At 44.3% G+C, this 25,577-nt stretch overlaps 1 protein-coding gene across 1 annotated transcript in view; it reads left to right on the top strand.

The window, feature by feature from the left end:
- The window catches only part of MEI1 (meiotic double-stranded break formation protein 1), a 68,311-nt gene that overhangs the window by 6,884 nt on the left and 35,850 nt on the right, over positions 1–25,577 (top strand). The window contains exons 5-18 of the mRNA XM_060112425.1: positions 1,262–1,367; positions 1,892–2,095; positions 3,304–3,434; positions 4,272–4,386; positions 5,200–5,316; positions 6,299–6,398; positions 6,526–6,660; positions 10,468–10,582; positions 11,450–11,541; positions 12,344–12,485; positions 14,080–14,191; positions 18,867–18,927; positions 20,245–20,342; positions 23,278–23,446. Of these exons, the coding sequence (XP_059968408.1) occupies positions 1,262–1,367; positions 1,892–2,095; positions 3,304–3,434; positions 4,272–4,386; positions 5,200–5,316; positions 6,299–6,398; positions 6,526–6,660; positions 10,468–10,582; positions 11,450–11,541; positions 12,344–12,485; positions 14,080–14,191; positions 18,867–18,927; positions 20,245–20,342; positions 23,278–23,446 (1,697 nt within the window). The remainder of the gene's footprint in view (positions 1–1,261; positions 1,368–1,891; positions 2,096–3,303; positions 3,435–4,271; positions 4,387–5,199; positions 5,317–6,298; positions 6,399–6,525; positions 6,661–10,467; positions 10,583–11,449; positions 11,542–12,343; positions 12,486–14,079; positions 14,192–18,866; positions 18,928–20,244; positions 20,343–23,277; positions 23,447–25,577) is intronic.

The following is a 25,577-nucleotide window of genomic DNA, read 5'->3' as shown; positions in this document are numbered from 1 at the left end:
ACCCCTCAGAATCCTCAGATGTCAGAGCTGGGTCAACCTTTCTTTGGATAGATGGGGAGATTGAAATCTGGAGAGGAAAAGGGACTTGCCTGAGGTCACTGAGTCAGTGGCAGAGCCAGAGCTAGGGCCTGGGTCTTCTGCTCCGCTACTCTTTGTAGCTTCTTTCCTTCCCTTTTCCATCTCCCAAATGCTGCCTCCGTGTGCTGAAGTCCATTTTCTGGCATAATCATCCATGGCCATTCTCTGTATCCTCCTAAATATAATACAGATTTCCTTGATGAATTTATTAAGGAAATAAGTTCACTATGTTTTGGCTTAGTATTTTTGTTTGGTTTCTTTTGTACTGAAGGCATTTGCTTTTATCAGCATCTAAGGTAAACACTGAGAAGGTATATTTAACCTGCTTTCTTCAATGTAGTCATAGATATCAGTTAAACAGGCAGCTTCTGCATTGTGTTTAAGATTTAGGAATAATATCAGAGTCACTTTTTTTTTTGCAAAAGGAAGACAAATGCTCATTTAACACCATCAAGAGCAACATTTAATTAGAAATAATGTTAAATAATCATGTCATTATAATTACTCTGCATGTGGTTAATATGTGATTGAATTTATAATTATATATATCAACATTTATCATTATGATTATGCCACTTACCATTTTGAGCACTTTCTATATGCTAGGCACTATGTTGGTGCTTTACATGCACTATCTCATTTAGTCCTCCCAACAACCCTATGAAGTTGGTCCTATTATTAATTCCCACCAGAAGAGTTAAGAATCTTACTTAAGGTACTACATCTAGTCAGTAGAAAAGGTGAAATATGTACTATTGACTCTGCCTGTAAAGCATCAAGCATAGTACCTGACAAATAGAATGTTCAGTAATAGTAGCTATAATAATGATGACGATAATCAGTTTTTTTTGCAATGAACTGGAATTCCATCTTTATGACGTTCCCAAATTTCACCTCCCAGTTTCTGGCTCCATAGGAGGCAAAATATGCTAATTTTAATTTAGTTTAACAAACATGTACTGAGCTAGGTACTGAGGACACTGAGAGGAACTGACTCAGTCCCTTTCCTTCGGGGCTTCCCAGTCTAATAGGGGATATAGACACTTAGCTAAAGAGGCTGATTACTGACTGTGGTGAGAGACACATGCAGTACAGGGTTTGGTGTGGATAGGGCAAGATGAATTTTGGTGGGAGATCTGTCCTGATCCTAGTTTATAGAGCAGAATATGTTCACTGTCTGTAGCTGTGTAACATGCCCTCCATGCGAGGCAGCCTGGCCACCCTGACCCTTCTCGGCAAGTTGGTGGATGCGATCCCTGCTCTGGCAGACAAGCTTGTGATGGAGCACAGTGAGTGACCTCTGGGGAAGAGCTACCGCTACCCTTTCACCTGTTTTGATCACACTTCCATCTGGGTGGTCCATTCATTGTGTACATCTGGGAAGTCATTACTTTCCTTCTCGAGGCTTTAGTTTCCCCGTCTGCAAAATCTGCTCTATGTTGGCCAATTGGAAAAAAAGTGTTTCTCAACTCTTGTCTTGGGCTCCTTCAATTCATTTTTTTAACACAAAAGAATTAAGTACCTACTATGAGCCTTCCTTTCAGGTGGGAGGAAGAATTAATTCTGGACTATAGAAGCACTTTTTTTCTATCAGTAAAAGCAAATAAATATCTCACAGAGTATTTATCCAAGGGTAAATCACTTAACTTCTCTAAGCCTTGGTTTTCCCTTTTGATTAAGTTCCCAGAAATAAGGTATTGTGGGGCACTGTAGGGGATTACCATCACTATTCCATTCAGGGCAATAGTTTGGAGTGTCATCTAGCAGTTGACATTGTGAGGTTCCCCTGGCCCCTTGGTTGTTTTCTGGATAGGTGACCTGATGGAACATCTGCTGAGAGGTTTAGTATACCCCAGTGAGGGGGTGCAAGCTGCTGTCTGCTACCTTTATGGGAAGCTGTACTCCTCACCAGTTGCAGCTGAGATGCTTTTGGGCCATTTCCGGGAGAAACTGTGTCCTCTCTTCCTTTCCACCATGGATGGTGCCCAGACAAAGGAGCTGAAGATCAACTGCTTGGGTAAGACATGGGACTGGAGAGAAAAGAAAGCTTTTGAGGTTTTGCGTGAGGATTTGAGATATTGGCTCACTAGTGGTGGGGAGGTTTGCTGCTTTGCAAAGGATAGAAGCTGTGGGTTTGGGAGATAAGAGGCACAGACTGTGAAAGATGCCTAATGTTGGGTGTGGTATACTAAGAACGTCATCTTTGGAAGGAGAAGAGGAAGAAAAGTGGGACAGCAATTTTTTTGCCTCTGGTCTTTACTGCATGCCCTGGTGCATCCTGTACTTGCTGCCAAATTAATCTTCACACTGCATAGCTTGCATCCTGTCAGTCTCCTATTTGGAAAATCATCTATGGCTCCCTCTGGCCTCCAGAGTGAAGTCCAAGTTTCTCTGCTTGTTATTTGAAGCTCAGTGTACCCTTTCAGCCTCTCCTGTTACTTCCTTACATAAATACACGAGATCTATCAAATGCTTTTGAGCAGGGAGCTTTCGTATTTTGGATAGAGCAAATGGGCACTGTGATTGGTGACTGGATGAGGACCTGTTTCAGAGCAGGAGCTACAGGGAAAAGCATAGTCTGTGGGTAACAACAATTTCTTTTCACAGTTTGGGCCAAGAGCTCTGTTATGACTAGTTCAGCCACACATAGAGAGTGTTCATTCTGAGCCAGGCCCTGTTCTGGGCTCTGGGGTCATAAAGATGATCAAACCCAGGCTCTCATCTGTGGGAGTTCGTAGCCCAATGTGGAGGACAGATGTGGACAGAGTCCATTGTGGTACATGCTTTCATAGAGATTGCAAAGAAAAAGGTGGGATTCTATTCAGCATAGTACTTGAAGTTCCTAGCCAGAACAATTAGGCAAGAAAAAGAAATCAGAGACAGAAGTAAAGGAAGGAAGAAGTAAAATTGCCTCTGTTTTCAGATGACATTACCTTATATATAGAAACCCCTAAAAACTACACTAAAAATTGTTAAAACTAATAAATGAATTCAGTAAAATTGTAGGATACAAAATCACTTGTGTTTCTATACACTAGCTACAAATAATATGAAAAAGAAACTAAGAAAACAGTCCCATTTACAATAGCATTAAAAAGAATAAAATACTTAGGAATATCTATGGAGACATGAAGAAGTTTCTAGGGGATGTCGGAGGAGCTGCCTTGGGTGTATTCTGGGGCCTATGCCCCTCTTGCCTCACTTCCCAACCCCTTTGTTTTCTAGGTTTGCTGAGGCAGCTGTTGAAGTATGACCTCTTTGTGTCCATGATCATGAACAAATCTGCACTGGGGGAAAGTACTGAGAGTGTTGAGGGTCCACCAGGAGAGACCTCACTGCCTTTGGTGCTCAAAAAGGTAGTTGTCTTGTGATTCGTGGTCTCTGGGTTCAATAACAAGGGAACCTGAATGCTTTCTGGGCCTTTTTCCTTATCTACCACTCCTTCTATCCAGAATTTCCTAAGTATTTTCTTACTGGCCAAAACAATATGCTATTAGAAGGCTCAAAGTTGGTTTTCTTTCAGTCATGAAAGGATAAGTTAAAACCTGTGCCCAAGGTTTTAATTGGGAGCTGGCTGGTTATAGAGGCACCCTCTGCCTAGCACATACCAAAATTCTAGATTCCCAGAAAGAAAGTAGGGGTGGGTTCAGCATGAACTGCATTGCTTGTGCAAATAGTTCAGTCACAGTGAGCCACTTTTACCAGTTCTTGGAGGGTTGGGGACCCTCCTGAAATTCAACTTCCCAAACCCAGTGAGTGGCCAACCTTGCAGGCAGGACTTTCTAAGGATAACAGTCTCAGGCCTGCAATGTTAACTCTTTTCTGCACATTCTTTGAAGCAAGGCTCATAGTAGAACCTTCCCTTATGTCCCAGGCTTGTTGAAACATCAAAACCAGATGAGGGCTGTGGAAGTACTTTTGTCAGTGAAGGCCTGAGCCCTTCTTGGGGACGATGTTAGTGTTCTTTGAGTCCCATTGTGTTCTTTTGTTCTGTTTCTCTCCTGCTGCTGTTGACAGAGACTCCTTTCCATAACCTATAACCGCCCTCCCTGAGTACCACCCTTATGCCTGGCACCAGTAGTGTGTGAGGGGCTCAGAGACAAATCAGGCTCCTGCCCTGAGGCATTCAGGCTGCTTCCCTCTGGTCCTGTCAGTGGTGTGACTGTGACACATTTTGCTGCCTGTTTCTCCAGCTTCTCCTTTCCAGAGATGAGACTCTGCAGGTGGCCAGTGCCCACTGTATAACTGCAGTACTGGTCCACTCGCCAGCGAAGCACGCCCCAGCCTTCATCCATGCTGACATCCCAGGTAGGAGGCCCCTTCTAACTTTCTCCTCTGAGGACCCCAGAGTTGTGACTTGAGTAGCAGTAGCAGCAGTCTTGTTGGGAGTTCTTGGATATGCATACTGGAGGGAGGCTTGGTGGCCTGTTCATTGTATATGACAGACTCTAGGAAATAGGCCTCATGGAGTCTGAATCCTCTTGCTGCAGGTTTCTAATATGACCTTGAGCAGTTTGTTACTGAACTTTGTCATTAATTTGACCATCTAGGAATAAACACCTAGTGTGGGGGTGGTGGAAAGACCTGTGGACCAGGGAGGCAAAAGGAACTAATGTGTCTTGAAGGTTTGTTATGAGCCAGGAAATATGCCCTAAGGTGCACTGCAAATGTTGCCACATTTAGGTCCTCATCTTTGCCATTTTATGAATAAGGAAATTGAATTAGAGAAGGGAAATAACTGGTTTAAATCAGCAAGACTCGGCATTGGCAGAGAAGGGATACAAAATCAAGGCTGTCTGGCTCTAAAATCTCTTTTCTCTGTATCATGCTGCTGCCCATCCTGAGAATTAGGGGACCTGAGTTCCAGTCCTGCCTCTACCACCAACTGTTTCTCTCTAGGTCTCAGTTTCCCCATCTATTAAAAAGATAAGGTTAGATCATAAGTCTGAGGGCATTTTCCAGGTTTATCTGTAAATGAATGATCATGTCTCATCAAGAGGGTGTGTGAACAGATGAAGTGACAGGTGTGAGATGCCGAATAGATCCAAGGCCATAGCATTAGTTAAGGGATCATGATTATACAGTTGTCATTGATTGTTCTCTCCCTCTCTCCCTGGCCAGAGTTCCTCTTTGAGCATCTTTCCTCTTCCAGTGAAGTGCTTGTCTTGTCCAGCTACAACTGCTTGATACTTCTGGCAGAAGAGCCACTCTTCTTTTCCAAGTGCCACACGGTGTACGGTTGGTATTGTGGGTCCTGTACTAGCTCTGGCTCAGGTGGACAGCACTTTGAAGTTAGGTGGCAACAGCAGTGATGGGGGGCCAGCCTACACCTTGGAGCGGGGTGCTGGTCTGGTCATTTCCGTCACCCCAAACTCATTACCAGATTCCACATGCAAGCAGTGATATCCAAGCAGTTCTGTTCTTCATTGATTGGCAGTATATATGTTTAGCAAGAGAAGGGCCACTAAATGAATTCCTGTTGCACCTTAAGAGCAACTTTACTCAGCCTTGGATTCAGTCTTTTCCTGCGCCCCAGATATCTATCCATCTAGTTAGTCCCCAAGTTTTGCTGATTTATCCTTCCAAAGTTTTTTGAAACTGTCCCTTCTTCTTCTTTCCTGGTGATACCTTCCTTGTCTGGGACTTTTTATATCACATCTAGATTTTAGATTGGGCACATTTAGTTACTCATTTTATATTCTGTGTTCTTATTCTATGCCAGGCACCAGGCTGGAACATAGAGATACATATAATGTGGTCCCTGTCCTCTGGAAGGGGAGGGAGATATAAACAAGCTTATTAGGACTGTGCTAGAGGGGAGGTACAAGACGTGTAGGAGCTCAGGGGAGGCCCGTAGCTCTGCCTGAGTGGACCAGGGAAGGCTTCCTGGAGGAGTGGATGTCCTACCTTATTCTTTGAGGAGAAATAGGAGTGTGTGTAGTAGAGAAGGTGAAGCTCAGCCAGTAGGTATTGACTAAATACCTCGAATGCCAGGGTCATGCTATGGGTTGTGCTGGGTTTGGGGAGACAGAGATGAATCAGATAAGGGCCTTCCCTCAAAGATCTCACAGTCCCGTCCCATCAGCTTAACTTGTCAGGACTGCTCCATGAGGGCTGCTAGCAAATATGTGCTGTCCAGAGCCTCTCATCTCTCCTGGGAAGGCAGTAAAGAAACCAACAAGCCCTGATCCCCGGCCTCTGCCATGTCATTTTGTGGTAGGGATCGAGTCAGTGGTGAGGAGCCTACAGGGAATCCTGAGGATGAACAACACCGAGCTGCACAAGCAGGGCCTGCTGCTGTTTGCTCAGATCCTGACTCGGTGAGCAAAGTGGTGAAGCGTCAGGCCTGTAGGGGCCAGACTGGAGAAGGAAAGAAGTGAGGTATTTATTCCTGGTGGGGTGAGTGATAGGAGTTCACACACTCATTTCTCATTTACAATTTCTCAGGCAGCCAGAGGAGATCAAGCTGTTTACAAGCTCAGCCATGTGCAGAGATGCTGGCCGTGCCCTCCAAGAGGCAGTGAACAGCCCTGTGCTGGAGGTGGCTGCCGAGGCAGTGAAGGCCATTTCTGCCTTTCTGAGGTGAGAGACCCAGACAGGCTGAACTTTCCACCCCTCATGTACCGGAGGGCCTGTCAAGGCCAGAGCAGCTTCCAGGGGATACTTGTCCTTTAGGTCAGGGAAATTTCATTGAATTATTTCTTCCGCTGCTCTATTGACTCTGTTTTGTCTTCCTGGAACTGCCATTTGGATGTTGGGCATCCTGGATTGGTCATCTGATTTTCTTTGTTTTGTTCCTTTCTTTTCTTTGTCTGACAGTTTTTTATCTTTTTGTTATTATGTACTAGTTTCCAGGAGATTTTCTTGACTTTATCTTCAACCCTACTATTGAGTGTTTTATTTCTGCTTTCATATTTTTTATTTGGAAGAGTTCTTTCCAATTCTCTGCATGTTTTTTTTAAATAGGATTTTATTCTGTATTTATTATGTGGATGTAACTTTTTAAAACTAGGTCATTTGTTTTAGTCCAGACCTTGCCCCCACTTCCTTTCTACTAATTTTTCCTTCTGCCTAAAATACTCTTCCCTTAAATCTTTGCATGACTGGCCTCTTCCCATCATTCAGGTCTCATTCAGAGTGTCCTTCCCTAACTGACCCATTTGCCTATTACAGCACTTACCAGACACTTGACAGTTCTTGTTTATTCATTTGTTCTGTGTCTCCGCCACTATATAAGATAATCTTCAAGAGATAAGGGACCGTGTCATTTTTTTCACTGCTATATGCCTCACTCCTAATAGATACTCAGTATATGAATGATGTTAAAGTGGATGGTGAGACTAAGGGATCCTAGGGTCATGATGGGAAATCATTCTGTAGTAAAATGCTTGATATCTTGAAAAAACTAATGGAGGAAACCCATATTTATTTATATAGAAAATTTTACTTTGTTTCCACGTCCTCCCTTTTAAAAATCTAACAAAGTAATATATTTAAGTGATAAAAAATAAAATACGCACAAGGTTTATAATGAAAAGGAACAGCTCCCTGTCCCCACTTCCTAAAGGAAACTAATTTTAACTCATTTTGGTTTTAGTTCTGGTGATTTATCTCCCTAAATCTAAACAATATGCTTGTAATGCTATTTCTTTATTTGTCAATTTAGAACATTATTCATTGACTTGCCAATAAGAAAAACAAGACTTAGGTCACATTATTTTGTCTTCTCTACACTTCCTTGGCATTGTTGCTAGTTACTATTTTATGTTAATTTATGTTATGTTTTCAAACTTTTAAATAATATACTTAAAACTTGTGTTTCTTGTTCCCTCAACTTGAAGCAGTATCTCTTGATGCCCTACTTGGTTAGCTGATTATATTAGCACCCCAGCTCTTTCTTTCCCTTCTCCTCGTTACCGTCTACTTCTCAATGTCAGCTGTACCTTTAATTTTATTTATTTATTTATTTTAAAAGGAAGATCTGGGGGGTGAAATGTCCATTGGGGACTTTATTTTATTTTATAATTTTATAAATTTCTTTATTTATTTTTGGCTGCGTTGGGTCTTCGTTGCTGCACGCGGGCTTTCTCTAGTTGCAGTGCGCAGGCTTCTCGTGGTGGTGGTTTCTCTTGTTGCAGAGCATGGGCTTTAGGTGCGTGGGCTTCAGTGGTTGTGGCATGTGGGCTCAGTAGTTGTGGCACATGGACTCAGTAGTTGTGGCTTGTGGGCTCTAGAGTGCAGGCCCGGTAGTTGTGGTGCACGGGCTTAGGTGCTCCGCGGCACATGGGATCTTCCCGGACCAGGGCTGGAACCCGTGTCCCCTGCATTGGCAGGTGGATTCTTATCCACTGTGCCACCAGGGAAGTTCCCTATACCTTTAATTTTATATTGTAAAGTTTGTTAACATTTATAGTCTCTTCTGTAACTATATTTAAGTCTTTGTCAGTTGACTCTAGGTTGCTTCTAAAAATTGAATAAAAGAATAGCATTTACATTATAATGGCTTCAGTTTGTCTCTTTTCCCCTTTTGTCCTTTCCTGGATTTGAATCTCTAAATCTGGGGCATGAATCCCAACAAGGGTGAGATGAGTAAACCAACAGGGTAACAAAGGCATAGAGTAAGAGCCAGAGTCAATCAGAAGTTCCCATGCAGAGCTGGAAATCTCCCGGGAGGTCAGTGTTATGGGGGACTGGTAGCACCTTTGTCACCTTTCAAGCAGGAGGTAGTATTTGAGCTGTGCTACGAGGGATGAGAGAGATTTAGATTTGTGGAAGGACCAGGGTTGGCCAAAACATGTAGGTAGGAAAATTTAGGGATTACTGAGGGTACGGTAGCCAGTCTGGCCAGCAGGTTGTGTGAAGGGGAGTAGTACATGAAGAAGCCAGAAAGCTGGTTGGGTCAGAATTGTGGAGAGATGTGGGTAGGGGGCTGGTTATTAATCCTTAGATAATTTTACTTTTGACTTTAATTTTTCAGAATTTTTACTGAGGTGGTGCCTCTGAGGTGGAGTGGTTCAGAGGGTCTCTGGGGAGCACAACTGGAAGGAGGAATGAAGAGTGAGAACTGTTGAAAGAATTTAAAGATGGCAGAACCAGGGCTTGACAATCAATGTAGGATAGAAAGTTAGAGCTTCCAGAAATGAAGAGGGAAAGGGGAAATCAAGCCTTCACTATATACAATTAACGGAGTGCCTGTTAGAAGGCCCAGCAGATTGCTCTCAGTGTTCACATGTCAATCCCAAATTCCCAGTCTATCCCTCCCCCCACCCTTCCCCCTGGTAACCATAAGATTGTTCTCTGTGAGTCTGTTTTTCTGTTTTGTAAATAAGTTCATTTGTATCAGTTTTTTTTAGATTCCACATATAAGCGATATCATATGATATTTGTTTTTCTCTGTCTGACTTACTTCACTTAATATGATAATCTCCAGGTCTACCCATGCTGCTACAAATGGCATTGTTTCATTCTTCTTTTTTAAAAAATTTATTTATTTTATTTATTTATTTTTGGCTGCGTTGGGTCTTTGTTGCTGTGCGTGAGCTTTCTCTAGTTGAGACAAGTGGGGGCTACTCTTCGTTGCAGTGCGCGGACTTCTCATTGCGGTGGCTTCTCTTGTTGTGGAGCATGGGCTCTAGGCGCACGGGCTTCAGTAGTTGTGGCTCTCAGGCTCTAGGGCGCAGGCTCACTAGTTGTGGCACACAGGCTTAGTTGCTCTGCAGCATGTGGGATCTTCCCGGACCAGGGCTCGAACCCACGTCCCCTGCATTGGCAGGCGATTTCTTAACCACTGCACCACCAGGGAAGTCCCCTTTTTAGAGTTTTGACTCTTAGAAAGTTCTTCCTTATATTCCTTCAATAAGATCTGGGTCTTTGATAACGTTTACCTATTGATCCTGATTTTCCTCATCAAGGAAACAGAAAGCAAATTTGATCTGTCGTCCCCAAGACAGTTTATCACTTATTTGAGAACAGTGACCACCTTCTGTTCTAGATAGTACTTTTTTCACTGGGAGGCCCTTCTCAGTGAGAAAACCTTCTGTATCTTTAATAACAATAATAATAGTCTTAGCTGTCATTTATAAGGACTTACTATCTAGCAAACATCATGCTGAGTGCTTGGCATACATTATCCAATTTGATCCTTAGAATAATTCTATGAGGAGAGTTCTATTAACTTTCATTGACTAGATGAGGAAACTGAGGGCTAGAGCGGATGAGGAATGTGCACGAAGTCATGCAGCAGATAAATGTTGGAGCAAGGGTTTTTATCCGATCAGATCCTGGACCCGTGTTCTGATCTACCACCTGTCCCCCATTGCCTGAGAACCTGAGGGTACCTTAGAGTGCCCTTACCTCACCATAGGCCTACCTTTGTCTCTCTGGGTGCAGGAAGGATCATCAGAGTGCTCTACCTGTGCTGTACAAGGAGCTGCAGGCCTTGCTCAAAGCCATGCTGAGCCGGTGTGCAGACTTTTCCCAGACCCCGCTGAACTGGAGGCCCCTGGTCAGTGCACTGCAGCCTGCTTCTTCTGGAGATTATGCTGTAATGTGTTTTCGGAAGATAATTAGTACATTGCATTACCTTTATATGCCACTTTATAGGTTTTTCTCAGGCACACACACCTACAATGAGATGTTATTTTTTTTCCTAACTGCGGAACTGTGGGGCTTAATAATTGTTATCCTCATTATGAACCTGAAGTCGCAGGGGTTAAATAGTTTTTGTCTCAGGTCCAAAGCTAGCAAGGACCTGAGTTTGGATAGTAAATCCCAGGGTGTTTGTACCCAAGCCTACTACACACTTTGTCTTTTATATCATCCAAGCAGGTATGGTAAACATGCTCACAAAATTATTTAAGGCTGGATTTGCTATAATTTTAGAAAGAATCTGACCAATGTGCAGTGTGTCATAATTGTTGGCTTTTAATCGTCCATGGACTTAAAATATCAGAAGAAATACTATTAATGTGAGTGCTGATTATGTCTTTCAGGATTAACTTTGGAAACTAAGCTCTTCATGCCTGATGCGGTGGGGATTTTTGTGTGTTTTGGAGCAATAATATGGGCATTATAGCCAGTTAGGCTAATGTCCACAAGCCTGTGACAGTTTTCTGCGTATAACAGAACAAAAACCAGTCCTGTGCTTCACAGGGAGACAAGTGGTTAAGGTTTCCTCTTCTACCATTTTTTTAAAGGAGCTATTAGATGGCTGGATTTGTGAGGATGTACCTAAGATCCCCTGGAAATTGTTAGGTGTATGGGAATGCCAGACTCCAGTGTGAGAGGAAGAAGTCTGTAGTCCTCTAAGCAAAGACTAGAACACGGAGTAGGTACTTGACCAATAGGTTCCCCTCTTTCCTTCTCACCTCAGGGCCATGCCTCCAGTAGAGATTCGGAGAAGACCGTTCTTCGAAGAGGAAGGTTCCTCCTGAGCACTCTGGAGGGGTTTAGGAATGCCTGCAGGTGAGCGGCCCTCTGTGGTCTGATGAGGTAGTAGTGTGGAGGGTGGGTGTAGAAAGGAATCGGACAAAGGATGAAGCTCTGGAAGCAACACTTGATTTCTGATGCTTTGCTGCGTAGTGAGAGGACTTTGGCTGGGATGGAGGTTGGGGATGCGTGTGGGGTGTGGAATGGGTATGTGGAGGCGGTTTCTAAAGATTCCCTCCTGGCGAAGTTTTTGTTACTGTGCAATGAGGTTGTATCTCACTCCGCTTTGTCCCTCTTCCCAAGTAACCTAGTGCTATAGGTGTTCACTGAATGCTTGTTGGATTAATTCAGTTCACATTAACAAATATTTGTTGTATCTACTGTGTGCCAGGCCTGGTGCTAGATAGTGGGAGTAGAAAGGTAAGTCAGATTAGCTCCTACCCACAAGGAGCTCACAGTCTCTTGGGGAAGAGACAGTTTTGTTTATATGTGTGGAATTCATTACGTTGTCACAAACCTGGGGAAGGCATTCCAAGTAGAAAGAGAAGCATATGTAAAGGCAAAGAGATGTGAAACAGCAAACAGCATGGTGTGTTCAGGGAAGTACATGTAGTAGGGTGGATGAGTCATGTGTTATGGGAGAGAGGGTAGGGAGCACGAAGCTGAAGAGGTGACCAAAGACCAGGTTCTCCCTCACTGAGGTGTCTGGAATTTTCTCTAGATCTGCTGGTCGGGATACTTTCCCTGAGCCCTGAGCTCAGGTATCCCTCTAGGAGGATGCTTCTAACCTTTATGTTGCATAGGTAGTTGTAGATATACCCACACATTGATTTCTCAGGTTGGCTGTGGAATTCCAGAGCGAGCCTTCGGCCCAGGAGAATCCATTCACAGCTCCCAGTGCTGAGAAAGAAGACACCTTGGAGGCCTTCTCAGAATTTCTTCTCAGTGCCTGTGACTCCTTGTGTATCCCCATGGTGATGGTGGGTTTTCCTGAGCCTTGGACAGCATGAAGCTTGGGGAGGAGAAGAATGTGAGGGCAAGCCAGGCTGAGAGGCACGAGACAGTGACTCGACTACTCAGCTGGACCTTCTGAGAGTCGTAGCAGTGTTGTTCTTGCAGCCACTTTTCCTTTGGTTTTAAAATCACAGTACAGTGTTTGGTTGTAAATAATAGATTAATAGATGCCTCTTAAAAAGTAGAAAGCAGTAATAATAAAATAATAAATAGGTCATGTTTATGAAGTGATAAATGCCTTATATTCATAATTTAACCCTCCCAGTGACCCTGTGAAATAAGTCCTATCATTTCCCCCAGTTTAAAGATGAGGTTGTCATTTTTCTCTGGTTGTAAAGCAAGTATATGACAGTGCTGAGGTTTGAACCTATGTGTTTTTCTGCTTAGTAAAGAGTAGCAGTCATTGTCTGATCTAGGCTTCACTAAGGAGCACATATGTGAGTTCTGTAAAATGACAGGTGAGAGACCTGAAGAGAGCCCTGGGTTTGAGCTGACTTGAGATGGAGATAGTAGGAAGAGCGAGGTCCAGAGCTGTTGACTGCCCAGATGACCTTGGGTGAGTCTTGTCCTCTTTGAGGTTTGGACATCCTGTGAACCTGTGAGGAGCCACTGTTAGCTGGGAAAGGACACCTCCAGAATACCCACTGGGAACAGTAGGTGGCAGCAGGGGAGCATCCTCTGGTTCTGACAGGAGAAAGCCTCTTTTCCTTGAAGAAGCCTCTGAGGCAGCATGCCAGGGTCTTCAGGTGGGTAGCTCTCAGGAGCCCGGGATTGCTGCCCTGACTGGCTCGCACTAGCAGTAGCCCTTCCTCACCTGCTCTGCCTTCCTCCTAGATTTATGGAGCGTTAGAGCTAGATCTAGAGCTAGATCATAGAATTACTGTATTATTCTTGCTTTCTACTTTTCTGTATTTTACACATTTTCTTTAATGAGCTTGTATTACTTTTCTAGTGGAAAAAAACTTGGTTTGAAAACCAAATGAAAAGTATCTGTAAGAACCATGTCCCTGAGGCCCTCCCTATTTGCACACAGGGAACTGAAACAGCGAGAAGGGAGGGGTTGACTGACCCAAGGGCACACAGCGACTTTGTACAGAGCTTGAAATAGAACTCAAGTTTCTCTACTCTTAATCCGGAGCTCTGTCTACCATATCAGGCTGCCTCATGATTCTGTTCAATGATCACATGAAAAATAAACGTGAAGGAAGTTTGTAAACTAAATTATTATGTTAGAAGCATGAGCGTCACTCTGCATTGCAGTTTAGAAAGTGCCTTTTACACATGAGATATCATTTGTTTCTGGGAGGTAGGACTTGTTATTTCTGTTTTACTCTTTGGTAGAGGCCCAGAGAGGTAATGAATCTTGAACAATTTATTAAGTGGCAGAAGATGTAAGCCTTGGATGCAGGCTTGTGACTTCAGGTCCCCTAGCGTTTTTTGTGCCCTTGAAATGAAAGAATTTAGTCTCCCATTGCTAGATGATGCAGTTTTTGCTGATGCTGTTTCTTCTTCGGAGGCTCAGTCCTGGAGGACTGTGCTCTCCCTCTTGGTTCTTTGCAGAGGTACTCGGAACAGGCCACTCATCCAGCCTTGATGGAGGTTTTCCTCTCAGTTCTGCACAGCCTTTTTGTCATCGTCCCCCATATGAAGGAGAAATTCTCCAAGAAGCTTGGTAGGCAGCAGGCAAGTGTGGAAGTTGGGAGGGAGGCAGGCACCTTAGGCAGCTGCTCAGGGTACTTAAAGAGTGCATAACCTGTGGATGGGAGGCTTACGTATTCATTCAGAATCAACATCCACACTCTGCCTAGTGTTGAGTGGAAGGGTATATCATCCATCAATCAAAAGTCCTTAAAGGCAGTTCTCAAATGAATTGACACTTCTCTGAGAATGTCAAGAAGGTTCCAGTTCAGAGCCCACAACAGACCTCCTTCCCCTAATTATTCTCATACTCCACATTCCCTCAGACCTCACAAGATGTTTAGTGTCTCTGGCTCCTGAGCCCTGAATGACACAAGTATCCCCAGTCATTATGACAACTGAAAAATGTCCTATGTACTTGCAAGTGCCTTATAGAAGAGTGGTAGCACTCTGTGTGAAAGTGCTGTCTAACTATACTATACTGAAATGCCTTCCTAAAGTTGAACCCAAGTGGCTCTTGACTCCTTCATCCTTCTCCAGGTCTTCTTGCATGTATTTATTTTCTTCCCTCACTAGTCATTTTTTCTCTTCAAAATATAAACCTTCCTTTCCCACGTCTCCAGTTTTCATACTATAAATACCTCAATTGCAGAGTAAGCCCAGGAATCAGAGTCAGAGTCTCCTTTATCCTATTCAGAAAGTGGTAGTGATGGTGAGAATGGGAAGGGGAGATAGCCAAAAGCAGAAAAGGGAGTAGAGAGAATGGTAGTAATAATTAATAACTAACATTTATAATATTAAACTCTTACTATGTGTTAGATACTGTTTTAAGTGCTTTACATGTATTCATTCATTTAATTCTCAGAAAAGCTCTAAGGAGTGTGTACTATGATTATCCTCATTCTGCTGACGAGCACTTTGAAACTCAGGTTGGACAACTTGCCCAAGGTCACACAGGAAGTGGTGTGCCCAGGATTCAAACTCAGGGAATCTAATCTGGCTCTAGAGCCTGCTTTCTTAATCTTTATGCTATGCCTGCCCCTTATCATTATCATTTACTGTCTTGTCTTTTATTCCTGTCACATAGCATGCAGTGGGAAGTCTGCCATGGAGAGGTAGCCAGGGCTCAATCATGAAGGGCCTTGTTGACCAGGTTGGGAATTTGGACTTTATCTTGGGAGCATTGAGTCTTAAAGAAGGAGAGTGACAGGCTCAGATTGCTGTTTCAGAAAGATCCTTCTTGGAACAGTGCGGACCATGAGTTAGAGGGAGGCAAGATTGGAGGCAAGAAGTTCAGCCTCTTGCATTAACTCCGGTTGGTGTTAGGCACTAAGGTAGTATGTGTGTGGGGGTGGGTGGGCTGTGGTGGAATGATTGGATGTAGGGCATGAGGGAGAGGGAATAGTTTAGGGTAATGCCTTGGCTTCTGGCTGCCGTCTAGGTGGGTGGTGGTGTTTTTTATTGAGAGGAGGCTCCCTAGAGGAGGATCTGGTTTGGGAAGGCAGTAGAGGGTGTGATCAGTTTGGATCAGGGTACCTCTGAGATGCCTGTGAGATGTCCCAGTGGAGCTTTTAGGTAGGTAATTGACTAGGTCTGAAGTCATGGGAAACATCTTGTCTTAAATATAGTGTCACTTGAAAGAAAAACGCACAATGTAAGAGTTGTAAGTTAAGTTTTATTTGGGGACCTTGCTGAGGACTATAGCCCGGGAGACAGCCTCTCAGAGAGCTCTGAGGAACTGCTCCAAAGAGGTAAGCGGGAAGCCACAATATATATGAACTTTTTTGCTTGGAAAACATGTAGTCAATCATAAAAAGATTACTGCTAGTCACAAAAAATGGACATCTCAAGTTAATGATTTTAGTGCCTTTTTTTGTGTATGGGAAGATGCAAGAATCTGGGGTCATTTGAAATTTTTCCTTAGATAGCCATCTTAACTATCTAGGGGCCAGTATCTCCAAAGCACAGAATGTTTCCTGTTTTTCCCCATCCTGACTTCCTCTCAGGGTATACTGTTGGTGGGCTGAGCAACTGCATTGGCTAATGGCTTGATCCTTGTAGAATTGGAATAGCAGGCAGCATTTTTTTCTTTACAATAAATATAGAAGTTTTCATCATCCAGCCTTTCAATTATTCTTTAAACATTAATTGGGTACCTACTACATGAAAGGCACTGTCCTAGGGCAGAGGATGTAGCAGTGAACAAAACAGACCCCTGTCCTTGTGGGGCTGAGTCTCTAGTGGGGAGCAGGTGAGATTCCTCATGGTGAGTGTGTAAAATGAGATGATCAAAGGACCAAGACAAAATAAAGTACAATATTTAGTGGTCAGGAGGAACAGATTACTCCAAAGTCCACTGGTAAGGAATGGTTGGAGAGGTAGGAAGAAACCCAGAAGGGGATGACATTAGGGAAGCCAAGTGAAGAGAGTTTTGTAGATGAGGGAGTGGTCATGAGTGTCAGATGCATCCCAGAGGTCAAGTAAGACAAGGACTGAAAAATGTACATTGGACTTGGCATCATGTAGGCTGTTGGTGACCTTGGCCAGAGCAGTTGCTGTGAGTGGTTGGGTTGTAAGCCGACTGTAGTGAGTTGAGGAGTGAGTGCAAGGTGAGGCAGTAAAGACAAAATAGGCAAATCTTTCCATAAGTTTGGTGTAAGGGGGGAGGTGAGAATTGGGGGTGTAATTGGAAGGGGACATGGAGTTAGGAAGGATTTTACTACCCCCTAAGACTGGAAACACTTGTTCTGTTAGCAGTGTATACTAAGGAGCAGTAGAGAAATCCAGGGGTACTCAGCAGAGCAAGGTCCTTGGAAAGGAGAGGGGCCAGGATCCAGAGCTGGGGAGTTGAGGGGCATACCTTTTGCAGTTGTCTGTATATTTGATGTGGGATTTTGAGGGAGTTTCTGATTGATGGTCTGGGTCATCCTGGAGAGGTCCCTTGTCGCTGTTCAGAGGTATCTTTGTTCTCTCTAGGAAAAGAACAGAGTACAGGAAACCCTTAGGAAGCTATTCCATGTAGGAAGTGGGAGGAACTTCTAGGAGAGGGTAGGAGGCTGTGTGGAAGAGGGGAAAAAGTAGGACCTTTGTGATTAGCACATATGGGTTGTGTAATAAACATCCCTTGTTTATTGATATTGGGCAAATTAATTTTCTTATCTGCAGTGTCCTCAGCTAGAACATGGTGATAATAATGGGAGTGAAATGAGACAACGTATGTAGATTTCCTGAATGAGTGTACCTCTTAGTCATTGTGACAACTGACATATACTCCTTTCCTTCCCTTCATCTGCTCTTTCTGCTTGCCATACTTCAAGAGCCAAGAGAATCCAGTCTTGGGGTGCTGAATGAGTGCAGTTTCAGAAGTGTAGATCTCTGGTGGGGCAGTGGTGCAGAGCGCAAGGCATGTAGAGAAAGTGTGATTACAGGGAGATCTCTGGAGCCTGAAGCCAGGTAGAACAGGGTCAGGGCCCAAACTGCAAGAGAAAAGAGGGAAGCAGGCACCGCCAGCCAAGAGGGGGCAGAGACCTGAAGTCGGGGGTGGAGAAACTCTGGATCCCTGAGGGTCTGTACCACAAGGAACCCTTCCAGCAGGCAAACCGGGCGTTCCCCTGCTGAGGGAGCCATGGGTTAAACTGCTGTCCTGGAAAGTTGCTGTGAAACTCTGAGGGATTAATTCCCTACCAGAAGCCCTGCGATAGAATAAGATTATCCCCAGCCCTGGAGCTAGTGTAGTGGGAGCTCTTGTCAAGAATCCTGCTTTTACAGGGACCAAGGATGGACAGGACAGAGGTCAGTTTTTTTTTTTTTTTACATCTTTATTTGAGTATAATTGCTTTACAATGGTGTGTTAGTTTCTGCTTTAAACAAAGTGAATGAGTTATACATATACATATGTTCCCATATCTCTTCCCTCTTGCATCTCCCTCCCTCCCACCCTCCCTATCCCACCCATCTAGGTGGTCACAAAGCACCGAGCTGATCTCCCTGTGCTATGTGGCTGCTTCCCACTACCTATCTATTTTACGTTTGGTAGTGTATATATGTCCATGCCTCTCTCTCGCTTTGTCACAGCTTACCCTTCCCCCTCCCCATATCCTCAAGTCCATTCTCTAGTAGGTCTGTGTCTTTATTCCTGTCCTGCCCCTAGGTTCTTCATGACATTTTTTTTTCTTAAATTCCATATATATGTGTTAGCATATGGTATTTGTCTTTTTCTTTCTGACTTCACTCTGTATGACAGACTCTAGGTCTATCCACCTCATTACAAATAGCTCAATTTCATTTCTTTTTATGGCTGAGTAAGAGGTCAGTTTTGACAGAGAGCTGCATGGCAGGGCGGGGTGGGAGCAGGGAGACTAGGAGAGTCAGGCAGTGCAGGGGCCTGGGCCAGGGTCACCAGCTAATGCAGACTGTTCATCAGAAAGGAAGATGAAGTTTTATTCAGTACCTACTCTGAGCTAAGTATTTGTTAGATCTTCTATATTCATTTATTTTACTTAGTTTCACAACAACCTTTGAGGTATAGATATCAAAACTGAGTCTCAGAGAAGTTAAATAAGTGTTCCAGAGTCACATTTCTAGATAGTGATGGAGAAAATGTCAAACCCAGGTCTGTGTGACTCCAGAACTAGTACCACCCAGACTTGGGAGTCTCTGTAACAAGTCTAGTTTAAATTGTTCTCTGCTTTCTTCTCAATTCTCCCAAGCTGCCTCGTCCTTCATACAACTGATCCTGGAACTGAAGGCCAGGTTCTGCAGGGGCCTGAGGTATGTATGGTCCCAAGGGGACAAGTGTCCTTCTTGACTGGACAAGTGGAAATTTCTGATTGGTGTGGTTTAGTCATAGGACCTTGTGGGGGATTGACACAGTGTGGGAATTGCTCAGCAGCCGATGGTACGAGCTGGATGGGCTCCTGTATCTTTTACTTGTCTGGTTCTGATACGACTCTCATTCCATGTGATACTTGGATGGGCACCTGTAACATCAAAACTGGAAGGACTCTTAGAGATCATTTGTCTAACCCCTCATTTTACAAACAGGGAAACCAAGGCCCTCACAGGGTAGTCGATGCTGTGTCCATCAAGAGAGAGTCGTGTTCCAGTTGCTGCCAGCCCAGCAATTCCAGAGGAGAGACTCTCTTGTTCAAAGCAGAGAGGTTGCTGCCTCAGTCTGTCTCTTTAGGTTTCTAGGACAGCCTTCCGTGCCTTCCCATTTTTGATTTGCCACCTGTCTGCATTTACTCAGCAGATTCCACTTGTTACTGCCTGCAGTCCTCAAGGTGACCTCAGTGCAGCCTCTAGCTCTCCTTCCATATCTCCAAATAGAACACCAACATTCAGGAGGGAATACAGGGATCCACCTGGATTCAAAGTCACAGTTTTAGATGTTTGTAGTTCTCCTCAGCTACCCATTTTGGATTCAACAGCTTCCTCTTTTTCTAGTACTCCTCAGCCCTTTCCTGACCCAGGAGGACTTTTTTGTTTATATGTTTTATTTTATTTTATTTTTAAAATAAATTTATTTATTTTATTTTTGGCTGCGTTGGGTCTTCGTTGCTGCGCGCGGGCTTTCTCTAGTTGCGGCAAGCGGGGGCTACTCTTCGTTGCGGTGCGCGGGTTTCTCATGCGGTGGCTTCTCTTGTTGCGGAGCACGGGCTCTAGGTGCGTGGGCTTCACTAGTTGTGGCGCACGGGCTTAGTTGCTCCATGGCATGTGCGATCTTCCCAGACCAGGACTTAAACCTGTGTCCCCTGCATTGGCAGGCGGATTCTTAACCACTGCACCACCAGGGAAGCCCTATATGTTTTATTAAATTGGAGCTTAGTAGCCCTCCTTGATTTATTTTTTTCAGGAAATTTTTAGTGAATGCCTATATGGGCCAAGTGCCTAAGTTACATCTGTGGGCAGCAGGTTCCATATTTACTTTTCATAACTACCTCCAGACCTTCTCTACCAGGGCCATGGTTAGAATTTCACTGGGCTCTGGCACAAAGCAGTGGTGCCCCAGTACACGGCAGGGATAATGCTGTCCCAGCCAAAGTAGCAATGTCCTCTCTTGTTCTGTCTTCCTCTTCTCCCACTAAGTCACTCAGCCCTAAACCAGGTGTGTTCCAGTTTCCTCTACCACATGTGCATCAACCTCCTCTCAGCTCCAGAGAAGACAGGACCACCTTCCCAAGAAGGTAAGATGCTGTAGTTTGACCACTCATGAGGTCTGTGGTGGTCTTTTAGAGTCTGGATACCTTGCTGATTGGCTGGGTAGTGAGTCAGTACAGTAATAAGAAACCTTTGCTTGAAGCTACCCAGAGGAACCATGGAATCATGGAATGATGGAACTGTAGGCTGCTTCCTAGGGAGGTGAGATAATAAGTAAATCAGAAAACAGTGGAATCCAAGCCTCTGGGACCTTTAGACCGTAAGGGTTGAGAAGGACCCTAAAGCTCAACAAGTCCAGTTCCTCCCATGACCAACTTTTCTGCATTGTCCCTCATACCAGGCCTCTTGCTCTCTGCCTGTTACCTCCAGAGATCTTTGCTCAAAGTATCTTTTTTTTTAAACCTAATATGAGATTTTCCTAGTCTGTGTTTTCATGCAGAAGTGTATTTGTTGTAGAAATGGGGAAATGGCGAGTACTCTAGAATGTTAAAGTTAGAAGGTACTTTATTTATTTATTTTTGGCTGTGTTGGGTCTTCGTTTGTGTGCAAGGGCTTTCTCTAGTTGTGGCAAGCGGGGGCCACTCTTCATTGCGGTGCGCGGGCCTCTCACTATCGCAGCTTCTCTTGTTGCGGAGCATAGGCTCCAGACGTGCAGGCTCAGTAGTTGTGGCTCACGGGCCTAGTTGCTCTGCGGCATGTGGGATCTTCCCAGTCCAGGGCTCGAACCCGAGTCCCCTGCATCGGCAGGCACATTCTCAACCACTGTGCCACCAGGGAAGCCCTGCTCAAAATATTTTGAACAGCCTGTTTCATTTCTTCGTTCCTTCATTCAAGAAATATTTCTTGGGCATCTACTATGTGCCAGACTCTATTCAAGGAGCTGGTAATAGGGATACAAAGTCCTGTTCTAATGGAGTGGGAGAGGCAGGCAATAAACACATAGATATAATGTCAGGGGTGGATGGGTGCTATGAAAAAAAATAAAGCTAGGTGAAGGGATAGGCGGTGATGGAAGTAGGAGGTACACGTTAGATAGGGTTTTCATGAGGAGGTGAGGAGGTGGCATGTTGGCGGAGGTCTGAGTGAGGTCAAGGAGTCCCATGCACCATCTAGGTTGGTGGAGCAGCAGATGCAGGGCTGAGAGCTGGAGGTTTTCCCTTTTGCTGAGTATTAGTCGAGCTTCTGCAGCATGTCAGGAGGCCTAAGTGCAGCTGTGGATACGGTGATAATTACGATATGTTCTCTGCCCTAAGGAGTTCCTCTATCCTAGATGTCTCCCTCTTGCTATAACATAAAACAGTTTAATCATTGTTTTATTCATTCATTCAACAAATATCGTGCCTTCTTTGTGGGTGACATTTGCTGCTGGCTGTGTTTCCTCTTTGTACATTTATGAAGATGTTGTCTTCTCCCTACAGACTTCCCAAACCGCTCTGTTTCCTTTGTCTTTCTCAGACACTGTTCTGAGAGAGACAGAGCACAGGTGAGCATCTTCATTCCTTCTAGCACGGTGTGGCTCCTGGTTCTCTCACTGTACCAGCCACTCCTCTCTGCTCGGGGTCCAGCTCTCTGCCTCCTGTTCAGGTGTGGTCTGGCCTGCACAGAGAATGACATGATGACTTCCGCCATGGTGGCAGCCACATCACAACAGCCTCTAGTGTTCACCAGCACCAGCCCCTGCTGCAGGCAGCTCCCTCTCTTGTTGGAATAGGAGGGGCCCCACATGTCTGCCCCCTCAGACCCTGAGATCTTGTCATATCTCAGAGCACCAGGAACAGCAGCGACCTTACTTACATGCAGACTGCTTCTTTCTTTTATATATGGATGTGCGAGGCTCAAGGATATTAGTTTTGTTATTATCACAATGGTCATAGTGTGCTTTGGTGGAAAAGGCCCTAAGCTTAGAATTAGGAAACCTGACCTGACTCTGCTAGCACATCGCAGTGGGACATCCACTTGGCCGTAGGCCCACCGCACTGGCAGGATGGACCCTTTCATTTGACCTCTAACTTGGCCCCCTGCTTTCAGTCTCTCATCCTCCAGCCAGTCTTCACCGACTGCTAGAGGATCTATCCTTAACATCTCAACTACCCTGGGCTTTAGCCATTGTCTCCAAACATCAGTCTGTGGGGCACTGTCTGACAGTGATGGAGTTTTCTCTGGTCTATGGTGAAGTTTGGAAAATAAGGGTAATGTAGTGAATTTTCCATAAAGGTGATTTTATTCAAAATTTAAGCTCTGAGGTCCTTTTCTTTCATATTCTTTTGGTATTCAAATGTTCTTTCTTTTAAGAAACAAGTTTCATAAGAAACTTAGGAATCCATTCTCAGGATAAAATCCATATTCTCTACTCATCATTCAAGGTCTTTCACAGTCTAGCTACAAATTACATCACACAGTCCCAAACCCCTAACACGCCACATCTATTCACTGATGGGCCAGTCACACTGAACTCCTTGCTGCCCCTTATACACGACTTCCTCTTATGCCTCCAGGCTGCTGAACTCCTTGCTTCCTGGCTCAGGGAGTCTCTTCCCTCCTTTCTCTGCCTGTTTTCTCTTCACCCTCCACAGTTCCCTCCTCTTTGAGCTTGCCCTCCCCATCGCAGGTGGCTTGAGTCACTCTCTCTTCCATGCTTGAACATGGCACTGATCACATGTCCTGTAATTATCTGTCTCATTATCTGCTTTTTTCCCCACCAGCTGCCAGCTACTGGAGGTAGGGCCCATGTCTCACAGCCTGGCCTAGAGTAGCCACTCAAGTGAATGAATGTATCTGTGTCCTTCCACATGCTACCTTTAGTCTCTCCTGGTAGAGAAGAAGAGGAGACTGATTTCCTTTTATCCGGCATGTATCCTTGCTGCCCTGTGCAGTACTCTGTATGTAGTAGACACCCACGTGCTCATTACCTGCTCTCCCGTGTCCTTTGTGTGATTTTTCTCCTGCTTGTTCCCTCCCCAGAACTCTCTGCAGTGTCTGAGCTTCTGCAGCATGGGCTGCCCCAGATAAGCAGCAGGAGCCCTGAAAGCCTAGCTTTCCTGTCGGATTGCCAGTCTGTGGAGGGAGCCACTCGCCAGAAACAGTACTGCATCTTGCTCCTCTTCTACCTGGCCTACATTCACGAGGACAGGTCAGTGCTCAGAGCTGGTGGCTGACAGTTGGTTCTGGAAACTACATCTTTAGCCAAATTCAGTTGAATAAATGTTTACAGAGGCATCCTCTCCAAGCCTGGTGCTGGGCACTGGGGACACAGAGATAAGTGAGAAATGGCTTATATTCCTCAGGGGCTAACATTTTGGAGAGGGGGTTAAGACAGGTGGGTAGTCTGTCTAGAGACAGAGTCCTAGAATGCTAATGAGAGTTCCTTGATATCCCTGAGGGTGTTGTTCATGCACCAAAAAAATGTCAGTGGCTTACTTTGGTTTTAAGAATTACTATACAATTTTTTAAAATTTAAAATCAAAAGACTATTTTCTGTTAAGCTTTTAAAAAAATAATTTATTGAGGTAAAATTTACATAATTAAATTAACCATTTTAAAGTGAACAATTCAGTGGCATTTAATATATTCACAGTGTTGTGCAACCACCATCTCTATCTAGTTCCAAAATATTTCCGTCACTCCAAAGTAAAACCTCTTATCCATTAAGCAGTCACTACCCATTCCTTTTTCTGCTCCACTCCTGGCAACCAACAGTCTGTGTTCTGTCTCTATGGTTTTATCTATTCTGAACACTTCCTATAGATGTGGTCATAGAGTGTGTGACCTTTTGCACCTGGCTTCTTCCACTTAGCACAGTGTTTTCAAGATTCATCCAGTGAGCATGATGTTTGTAGCATGCATTGGTACTTTATTCTTTTTTTTATGGCTGAATAATATACCGTTGTATATATACACCACAATTTGTTTATTCCTTCATCCATGGCTGGACATTTGGGCTGTTTCCACCTTTTGGCTATTGTGAATAGTAATGCTGTGAATATGTGTATACATGTATTTGTTTGAGTACTTGTTTTTCTCTTCCTTTTCTGTATATACTAGGTGTAGAATTGAGGAGTCATATGGCAATACAATGTTTAACGTTTTGAGGAACTTCCAAATTGTCTTCCAGAGTAGCTGCAATCCTACCAGCAATATTTGAGGGTTCCAGTTTCTCCATATCCTTGTTAACACTTGTTGTCCATCTTTTTGATTATAGCCAGCCTAGCGATTATGAAGTGGTTTTTGCATTGTGGTTTTGATTAGCATTTCCCTAATGACTAATGATTTTGAACATCTTTTCATGTGCTTGTTGGCCATTTGTACGCCTTCTTTGGAGAAATTCAGATCTTTGACCCATTTTTTTTTTTTTTTTGCGGTATGCAGGCCTCTCACCGCTGTGACCTCTCCCGTTGCGGAGCACAGGCTCCGGACGCGCAGGCCCAGCGGCCATGGCTCACGGGCCCAGCCGCTCCGCGGCATGTGGGATATTCCCGGACTGGGGCACGAACCCATGTCCCCTGCATTGGCAGGCGGACTCTCAACCACTGCGCCACCAGGGAAGCCCCTGACCCATTTTTTTAACTGAGTTGTAAGAGTTCTTTATATGTTCTAGATACAAGTCCCTTATTAGATATATGATTTACAATTTTTTTCTCCCGTTCAGTTAGTTGTCTTTTAACTTTCTTGATGGCATCCTTTGAAGCACAGAGTTTTAAATTTTTATTAAATCTAATTTTAAAAATTTGGGGGGAGATGAAATGTCTGTTTTTTCTGTTGTCATTTATGCTTTTGGTGTTGATTCTAAGAAACCATTTTCTAACCCAAAGTCATGAAGATTTACTCCTATATTTTCTTCTATAGATATTTTCTTTCACAATTTAAGCTCTTACATATAGGTTTATGATCCGTTTTGATTTAACTTTTATGATGGTGTGAGGTAGGGGTCCAACTTCTTTTTTTTGCATGTGGCTTATACAGATGTTCTAGCGCCACTTGTTGAAAAGATTATTTTTCCCCCTTTGAATTGTCTTGACACCCTCACTGAACATCACTTAACCCATGTGATAGTTTAAAAGTTTTTTTCTGGACTTCCCTGGTAGCACAGTGGTTAAGAACTTGCCTGCCAATGCAGGGGACACAGGTTCGAGCCCTGGTCCGGAGAGCAACTAAGCCCATGCGCCACAACTACTGAGTCTGAGCTCTAGAGCCCGTGAGCCACAACTACTGAGCCTGTGCGCCACAACTACTGAAGCCCGCACACCTAGAGCCCCTGCTCCGCA

This window comes from Mesoplodon densirostris, chromosome 11 (assembly GCF_025265405.1).
Source record: "Mesoplodon densirostris isolate mMesDen1 chromosome 11, mMesDen1 primary haplotype, whole genome shotgun sequence".
Classification (NCBI taxonomy): domain Eukaryota; kingdom Metazoa; phylum Chordata; class Mammalia; order Artiodactyla; family Ziphiidae; genus Mesoplodon; species Mesoplodon densirostris.
Note: the sequence above shows the minus strand (reverse complement) of the source record. Positions and strands in the feature narration are given on the sequence as shown.